At 40.6% G+C, this 9,528-nt stretch overlaps 1 protein-coding gene across 1 annotated transcript in view; it reads right to left on the bottom strand.

The window, feature by feature from the left end:
- Positions 1–1,631: 1,631 nt before the first annotated feature.
- The window catches only part of ME1 (malic enzyme 1), a 312,509-nt gene continuing 304,612 nt past the window's right edge, over positions 1,632–9,528 (bottom strand). Inside the window, exons 13-15 of the mRNA XM_034766123.1 lie at positions 6,317–6,415; positions 1,791–1,964; positions 1,632–1,688 (exon numbers count right to left, since the gene is read on the bottom strand). Coding sequence (XP_034622014.1) covers positions 1,797–1,964; positions 6,317–6,415 — 267 coding nt within the window. The 3' untranslated portion in view covers positions 1,632–1,688; positions 1,791–1,796. The remainder of the gene's footprint in view (positions 1,689–1,790; positions 1,965–6,316; positions 6,416–9,528) is intronic.

The following is a 9,528-nucleotide window of genomic DNA, read 5'->3' as shown; positions in this document are numbered from 1 at the left end:
GGGCCTTAATCATAAGCTTTTGAGATTTACATATTTATTTGTGTAAATGAGTGCTAAATCTGTAGCTGAAACCATGTAATCAGCATTTATCACCTCTTGGTCCAAGAGGCAGACTGCGGGGCAATGGTTGCGAATTGCACAATCCCATACTGTAATACTCAGAATTATGTAGTCTGTCTGGCACCTCAGCCACATGTCACTTGGTAGTTTCTTCGGGTCTAGGCCTGTAGTAACTATTTTGTATGGGAATCGGTGGGGAAGAGGAGGGATGAAGGGGCTACACACTCCAATTATTTTGCATTAACAACAAAAATAGACTACTCTGTTCCATGCTCCAGTCTGTACAGCACCCTGACCTGCTCTGTAAAGCCTCTATTCAAACTCCATTCAAATCTTTTTTTTAAAGTGCATAAGAAATGAGCCATCTAACATTTTATTTCTTACTAAAACAAAATTTTGAAAAAATTACCATCAGTTTATTCCTTTATAGCCTAGCTTTTGCTGGAAAACCATGTAATTTTATTGCTGTTATCAATTTTCTGTACTTTCCCTTCCATCTCCAGTCTCGTTACCCCCCCAGTTATATTAGCTTTTAGCTGTTCCGGCCAAGGATTTGAGATTTGTATCTGAACTGGGAGATGCCTTGCATTCTTTTGGGTACTGTAAAAAATAATAAATGCATGGGATTTGGAGTTCCTACTGAAGTGTGCCAAATATCAGAGTAGCTGTTATTTCACACAGGGGGATGAAGTCTTGCAAGTTTAAAAGATATAAAAAAATGTAAAACTAAAACATATATATAATTTTACATAAATGAACAGGTAAATAAATCAGATAACTATGTAGCGTTTTGGAAGACATGGTTATATATTTAAGATGTGCTATGGATACTTCCCTTTTTAGTGAAATGAATACTGAAGATTAACATAGCTAATATATATTATTAAAAAAAAAATCAATCACTAGAGGGAGATACATGTAGGCTTTGAAGGGACATTCATTAGCTTCTCTCATTAGAAAACTTTCTCTTGACTGCTGCCATTGCACCTGCATGATTGCAAATGTACATACAGTTTTTCCTAGGGAAAAATATCCTACATTTACCATGTTTTAAAACAAAAATGTTTTCATTATTTTATTTAAAGGTAATAATATAGCTATTTTATATGCAAATTGTACTGTGCCTTTCCTTAAACAGATTGTGCTATTTAGTCTCTGCCATACTGTTTTTGTCAGTTTGGACATAATCCTGATTTCATTGAAATTAGTGGCGTTAATGAGAGCAGGATTTAGTCCTCTATTACAATACATTGTAACATGTCAGAAATGTATAGAGATGTGATTCTCTGTAATATTCCAGCTGAAAATCATAAGCAAAAAAGGGAAACATTTGCCACAAGTCCATTGCCCAAAGTGATTTTTATTCTTATGTGTACAGTTATTTTAGCAACTTAACTAATTTGAAATAAAAGTTTTAAAGAAAAAATTAGTCTGATTGTAAAAGTTTTCAGCATATTAAAAAAATAATTTTTAGATTTGACAGAAAACTACTAAATATTTGAACTCTCAACTATTGCTACCTTGTTCATTTTCTATTAAAGATAAATCTAAAAATTATTAGTTTTTTTTTAAACAGACAGAAAAGTAATAAGTATTTGAATTCTTTCAACTACTGCTACCTGGTTCATTTTCTATTAAAGATTAAAAAAAAAAAAAAAACTAATTTTAGATTTAACAGACAAAACAGTAATAGGTATCTGAATTCCTTCAACTACTGCTACCTTGTTCATTTTCTATTAAAGATTTCCGGTCTGTATTTTCATGGCTTCCTCGGGCCAGACATAAGAGTCCACTATAAAGCTGTCATAATCAGTGCTATAAACCTGTGAGCGGATGAATGCTTCCTTGTCTTCAGGCTCAGGATAGAAAGATGCTGTTTTATTGCTGTAGGCTTGTTCTGCAATCTGGAAACACACAACCAAGTTGACAATTACAACCTATTAAGTTTGTTGCAATGCTGTTCCAAAAGTAAGAGTAGAAATGATGATAGCTCAAAATTTAACAAAAGATACCAGATCCTCTGCTGGTGTAAAACAGATTTATATGAATTTACATCAGTTGTGGATCTGTCCCAATATATCATGAGGAGGGGATTATCAAAGGTTGTGCAAAATTTTCTGAAAAGCTGGGTTGCTGCATCCATTGAAATGAGTCTTACCCGTGGCCTTCTCACTCTCTTTACTCCTAGGGGAATTCTGCGCCCTGAATTGATACCTTCTGCAGGTTTCTTGGCTCCCCTGCAGAAAAATGGGGGGAGCAAAGAAATCTGTGGGGAATACACGCCCCTTTCCCAGCAGCCTGAGTGCATCTGCTGGGAGCAGCTGGCAGTAGAGAGTAGATTATTGTGGGAGGGAGGAGGGAGGCTGGGCATGCATGCATCCATGGAGAGATGTTAAGGGGGTAGGGCTGGGCGCCTGCCTGTGAAAGAGTGAGAGAGACTCACTCTGTCCCTCTTGCTCCCTGTTGCTGCATTCCGGTCTTGGAGGCATAGGGCTGTGTGAAGCAGGCTCTGACCCTGAGGCAGAGCACAAATGTAACAACTAAGCTCGCAGGGTGCTAATGTTGACACTGTTAGTTCATTATTCCCATTCTTAGTCAATTAAGGCTCCTTTACCTTGCCAGAGTGATGTAAAGTATCAGAGGGGTAGCCTTGTTAGTCTGTATCCACAAAAACAATGAGGAGTCTGGTGGCACTTTAAAACTAACAGATTTATTTGGGCATAAGCTTTCGTGGGTAAAAACCCACTTCTTCAGATGCATGGAGCATCTTCCATGCATCTGAGGAAGTGCGTTTTACCCATGAAATCTTACGCCCAAATAAATCTGTTAAGTCTTTAAGGTTCCACCGGACTCCTCATTGTTTTAGAGTGGTGTAAAGGAGCCATCTTGTAAATGACAGTAACGGAATCCTCAGCTAGGAAGGTCTATGGGCTTTCTCGCTTTTTCCCCTGTGCCAGAGAGGCACAATGGGGTTAGATTACAGCTCGGGATCTATTTTACTTATCCATTAAAAGAAAATGCAGGACAATGATTAGCAAAACTGTATGACTTTCATGTATGCAAGTCTGAGCAATTTGGTGTTCTGTAAAGTAGAATGTCCTTTAAACACCAAAATAAAAGTAAGGTAATTTAAATGAAAATCCAGGATTATAACTGGAATGCAGGGTATTGGTTACCAAGTATTTGTAACCTTCATGTGTTTAGGAAATGCTGAACAGTTATTGTGATTTTTTTCTGTATGGTAGTTTAAATAAATTACCAAAATAAGTGAAATTGCTGTGATTATATTGCATTATTTTGACAAAAAATGCAGAATTTTGGATTATTTGCCCTGAATTCCCTCAGGAGTATCTCTGGTGGTGCAAATGGATTGCTCACTTTTATTCAGTAACATCCTAGCTTTTATGGCAGCAGTGGGCAAATTAGTCCCCCCTTCATACAAGCAAGAAAGAAGTGAAATCTTTCCTTTTAAGAAGATACACATCTTTTCTACATGAAGAAGGTAATTCTTTGTACTTTGATCATCTTTTGCCAAGGTTAACTCTTCCTTTCCAAGCCTCACATGAAATATTTCTTGCTTCATTTTGCTTAAAGGCTCAACGGCCACTAGATGTGACCAGAGCTGTTAAAGTTTGCCATAATTGACAATATCTTTCTTAGTAAAGCTAAATCTCCAAGAAATGGCGAGTTTTGATCCTACACCAGCGTGTGGGCTTTGTTTTAGTGATGATTGGGAAAAGCACCTGATTAAAAGCTTCTAAATTCTCCATAGTTGAATCAAGTGCTATATTACTAAGGCCTTTCATTTTTGGTTATTCGTTATTGGTAAAATTCCCAGGTTATACAAAAGTTATTTGTATTTTTTACCAATTGTAACCCAAATTTTGGACCTCTCTCATACATGAAAATACTGATCATGTTAAGAAAATCTAATACACTACATTGAATAGAAATGTTTTTGTTATTAATCAATTAGTCAAAGTGTAAATGTGAGCCAGTTAAAGTAAGACAACATAGTGGAAGATACCCATGGATGTGCGTGTGTTTATCAGTGCTTGAGTCCTAACACCCCCCCCCCCCCCCACTTGCTGAAATTCCCGGACCCAATTCTCTGCTCCCAGGAAGAGAGATGGTGGCTCAGTAACCTGGATGGCCCAGGTACCAGAGCCACCATCTCTCCTTCTGGAGCGGGCCTGGAGGCAGAAGACTAGAGGAGGGAGCCTTAGAAGATGGCGCCCTTATGTTCTCCAGTTCCAGGCCCGCTTTGGTTTAGTAAACCAGGCCACCCAGATTACCAAGCTGCCATCTCTCCTTCCGGAGGAGGGAGTTGGGTCAGAATAGTCTTACCTTTCTCTATTTGTTGCTTCTTTTCTGTCCTTCCATCCCCCAATATTAACCCAGAAAATTGAAGTTCTCTCCCCCCCCCACCAATTTTCACCCGTTCTTCAATTTTTGTTATAAGCCTCATTAAATTCCTGGGAAATTTCAAATAAAAAGAAAACGAAATGCCTTGTGCATCACCAAAGCATATGTGGCTACAGAAAAACTGAATTCAGAAGAAATCTGAACCCACTTATTTTCCACTGTGGCCTCTTGAACAGAAAGGGCAGCAGCTGGCTGAAAAAAATCTGTGTGTTGTGCACATGCTCTCTCTCTCTCTTCCTCCGACCCCCAAGATGTAGCATTCTTTACTCCCCAAACAGATTAAACCTCCTTCCCTAGAAATAGGGCGAACCATCTTCTTTTTCCTTCTTATCACTGCCTCCCTATATTACAAATGTCTTAGTCTTGGGGAGAGGCTATGATCCCAAATGGAAAAGTTACCTTGTAATTTGCTTTCAGGGATTGACCTTGACCTCAACCTGCCCCCTCTGAAATTCTTTGGGTATTTCCACAAGAGCTCCTCTTTGGGTCCATGCATATAATTATCACCATTGAATAAGTCATTACTGTTAAAGTTTAAATTTCTCTCCTAATGGAAATTCAGTATTTCAATATATCTTTGGAAACGTTCATCTAGCTCGAAGGCAGAAAGGTGTGGCCAAGCCCTGGAGCCCTGTATACAAGCCTGAACTGCTTCCAGTATTTGCTGGAAAACAGGCACAGCCCAAGTGCTCATAGATTCGAAGGCCAGAAGGGACGGTCTGGTTTCTTGTATAAAACAAGCCAAAGAACTTCCCCAAAATAATTCCTAGAGCATATCTCCAACCAGGAGAGAGATCAGACCAGAAATGAATTAATAAAGTTACAAATTTTCCATTTTTTTCTATTAAATTTTGCACCCAAGTTAAAAAAAATTAATTCTGTCACAGTGAATAGAGGAAGAAAGTTTCCAGCACTTTCTGAAAGGATTTACCAAGCACAAAGGCAGTATGATTTTAGCCTGAGAAGTCTGTTTAGAGATGTTTTGACATCTATGGAACACAGCTATTATCAGCCTGAAAAGAAGTGAACTAAAACAAGGCTTTTTATATGTACCTGGGATCCTGTTACCAAATGAATCAAAGGGAACCATTCCACAGATAGGGAGCTATTGACAACACCACTCTTCCAAAAGGCTGTTCAGTAAATGGGATTATCTATAACATGATAACCCACTCAGAAATAAAACTGAGAACTCATGGGAGACAAAAAGCCACAGGGAATGTAGAAATAGGGCTAAGTCTGTTGTTTTTCAGTGCTGCCAAATCTATGGGTTATCAAATTACTTTGGGCACTTTATAAGCTACTGACATAGTGCAGTCAATTTGGCAAAATCCATGCATGAAAAACATATATTTGACTTCACAAAACAACTATTTGTTCTGATGGGTCAAGATAAGGAGAATTGGAACAAAATCAAGCAGCAGCAGGCCAAAGGAAGGAGGAGGTTGGCATGTGAGAAGGCATTTATTCTCCTGAAAGGCAACTACAGGATAGAAAACTATTGACAGTATAGGTTCCAAACTTCATGGATCAGGTGCTAGGAACAGCACAAGCAACTAACCAGGTGGTACAGAATAAGCAGTAGAAACATCATTCTACTGTAGTCACCTGTAATTAAACACTGAGTATATCATATTCTCAGCTCCTTCACTCCTATGCCTGAACTGTAAGGATTTGAAATTTTAAAAAACACTCTGCTTGCTTCATATCAAGATTGATTTAAAATGACTAATGAATCCTGAAAATATTTTACTTCAGCTAATCTAATTTTAACACATGCAAAGTGCATCGGTAGTGGAGAGTGGCTGCAGAATGAACTGAAATCACTTACCTTCACAGCAATTTTCAGTGACACATCTCGAATAGTGACTAATGGAGGATATAGACGACCCTCCTCTAAATGTTTCTTTGAAACCTGTTGAGCTATCACCTAGAAATAGAGCAGAAGGTAGATTTATTTTAAACCCACAAGCCTACTTTACAGTAAATCAGTTCAAAAGCAACTTTCATAGTAAGTACACTTTCTGATTTTGCCAGATACGAAGTTCTCTGCATAGCACTGCTGTTCACAGTTCTTAAATCTAATATTTTGTAGAAAATAAAGTTGCCGTTAAATATATGCATGTATTTTCATATTTTCTTTAAATGTGTATTGACTTTTAGTTATTCCTGTGCTTTTGTTTTCTTCTTTGTTATCTTCCTCCATATGCAGCATTTCACTGAGACTATGTGGTACTGAGACCTTAAGCCAAATTCCTTACCAAGGTGGTTTCAGAATTTCATTAGAATCAATCCATCAACCTACCTGTGTTCTTTCCAAAACAACATGCCAGAGAAGAAGCTTCAGAGCTTGGATATGTCCAGGGCTCTTAAGTGTTATTTTGACAGGACCAAATCTTTCAGAATGGCCCCACGTCTATTTGTGGTTATAGCTGACTGGTAAAATGGATAACACAGTGTATGTACCTCTCTCACTATTAGAGTTCACTCCGCCAGAGATCAAATGGCATCCTCAGCAGGCTTCCACAACATACCAATATCTGAGATCTGCAAAGCTGCTTCATGGAGCAAGCTGCATATGTGACTTCAAGCATTACACACTGGACTTGGCTGCCAGATCAGATGCAGAATTTTGGAAAGCTATACTCCAATCTCTGTTGGACTGATGCAGCTGATACCCTGCATGCCCATTGTTCTGAAAAGGTTACTGCTTACTGCCAGTTACTTCAGAGCAGAAGGAAGCTGGAGTGTCTCCCTTGCTGCTTCCACCATGTTCTCAAAAGATCCCTCCTGTTCTGGTGAGGAAGTTCTAGCCAGCAATGCTGGTGGTGACCGAGACCTCTTTCTTTTAATCCAGACATGTGAAGGAGTTCCACGCCAAAGTTTGTTGGAGGGCAGGCCTTGCTAGGGCCAGTACTGCCATGTCGGCAGGTTGTGTTTGTACCAGCCCAATCATGGGTGGCTTATCTACTGCCAGTCCTGAACTGGGATTCAGTACCGCATGCCTTCCAAATATCCTTGCAGGCATTATCCACACCTTTCAGATGATGATTCCCTGCTCAAGTTGGGGAAAAAGAATTGCCTGATGATGGGAGGAGAAATCTCTCTGTGGCAGTGGATGTGGCTTTGGCTCCATTGGTAGTGGGCCCTGTATCAAAGCCTGTGCTAGTGCCGTATCCAGTGCTGAGAAGAGCGGGGAGTGGGGTGGGCTTGTCAAAGGCATATCTCACTACTGGAAAGGATTCTGTCTCTGGGTCCAGTGCCAAGGAGAGCAGAGAAGGAGGCTCGTCTAAGAGTTCTCAGTATCAGGAAATTGGGATCTCTGGGTCCAGGGACAGCCCTGGTCTTGGTGTCAATGTTGGCACAGGTGAGTCTGTCTTCCTTAACCTAGGTGTTGCTACTGGAATCTTGGTGCTATCCTTCATTGGTGTTGAAGATTTTGAGAGCTTCTTTCTCGGTCCAGAGTACTCTCTGGGGGATGGATATGTTGCCCATTCTCAGTTGCATTTGCACTCAGTGCAGGCAAGCCTTTTTGCTCCAAAAGACAGTGCTGAGTTTCTTTTCTCTGGAGCTGGTGACGTAGTCGGCACTGAGGCCTTCAGTGCTCAGGTAGTGTGCACCCTCTTCATCTTCCTTTCCCTGCTGGTACTGGGCGTGTGGTTCACAGTCAGTGGGACACTCCCCAGAGACAGGGGATGTCTCCATTCCTGGATCTGTGGCTACCCTTATGGATTGCTCCTATGGTGTACTTTGAGCCTTGTCTCTCGGGATTTCTAGGTGAATGCTGAAAAGGAGCAGTAGATAGCATGCTTGTCTAGGAGATGTGCTTCTACGAGACAGAACAGGCATTGCTGTGTTCATCTATGATAGGTATTAGTCCATTGCAGGAAGGACGGGATTGAACCTGGTAGGTTTTGAAACTGCCACAGCTAGCAGTTAGTGCAAAGTGCCTTGACCTACTGTACACACAGGGTCTCCCCATGTCTGTCCTGACTACTGCTTTTTTGAAGGGTAGAGTGGGGGAGCATGCAACAAAAATCAAACAAATAAATTAATATAATGAAGAAATGAAGAAAAATGGTTTTCACTGGAGAAGAATTCTGAAAATCAGAAGCAGGTTAGAAACAGTCCAGATTCTGTCTTGCTGGCATGGGTGGTAAGAGGGAACTGAGGGAGGGTCAGGGCTGCTTCACCCTTTATATCCTCACACTAAAGCATGAGGAGGCTCAGGGTGCATACCCTGCCCTGCTGGACATTGCAATGCGAAGATGCCAAATTCACATGCTTGGGGCACATGCATACCTACAGTGGAATCCACATGGACACATACCCGAAAAAGAAAGCAACCTAGAGCTTTATTTAACACTAGAACCCTCCACACTAGCATCAACTTCCTGGACACTACAATCAGCTTCAACAATGGAACCCTACAGACAATTATATACAAGAATCTCATGGATCATCACACTACCTCCACAGATCCAGTAACTACCCCAAACATACCAAGAAATCTGTTATCTACAGCCAGGCCCTCAGAAACCACAGAATATGCTCTGAGGAGAAAATCTGGGATACAGACCTTAACACATTTAAAACTGCCTTCACCAAACAAGGACACTCCACCAGAGAAGTAGATCACATCATGGAACAGGCCATGCAAATACCCCAAGAGAACCTGCTTCAATACAAGAGGATAAAAACCCTCCGACTGCACACCCCTAGTTGTCACCTATTACTCCACACTGGAAGCCCCATATGGGTATCATTAAACAGCTGTAACCTATACTGTATGAGACCACACCTTGAAATACTGGTGTATTTCACCTCTTCTTGCCTTCAAACAACCCCCGAACCTCATCAACAGAGGCGAGCTCTCCACAGACCAAGACCCAGCAACTCAAAGTAGCACCTGAACCTGGCATAACAATAGATGCAAAACATGCAGACATATCTTCACTGCTACAATGATCAATACCTCCCACAACACATCTTTCAAAAACCATGGGTCCTACACATGCGGTGTACCTATCCCAGTGCACTAAA

Source organism: Trachemys scripta, chromosome 3 (assembly GCF_013100865.1).
Source record: "Trachemys scripta elegans isolate TJP31775 chromosome 3, CAS_Tse_1.0, whole genome shotgun sequence".
NCBI lineage: Eukaryota > Metazoa > Chordata > Testudines > Emydidae > Trachemys > Trachemys scripta.
This window is presented reverse-complemented; position numbering and strand designations above follow the sequence as displayed.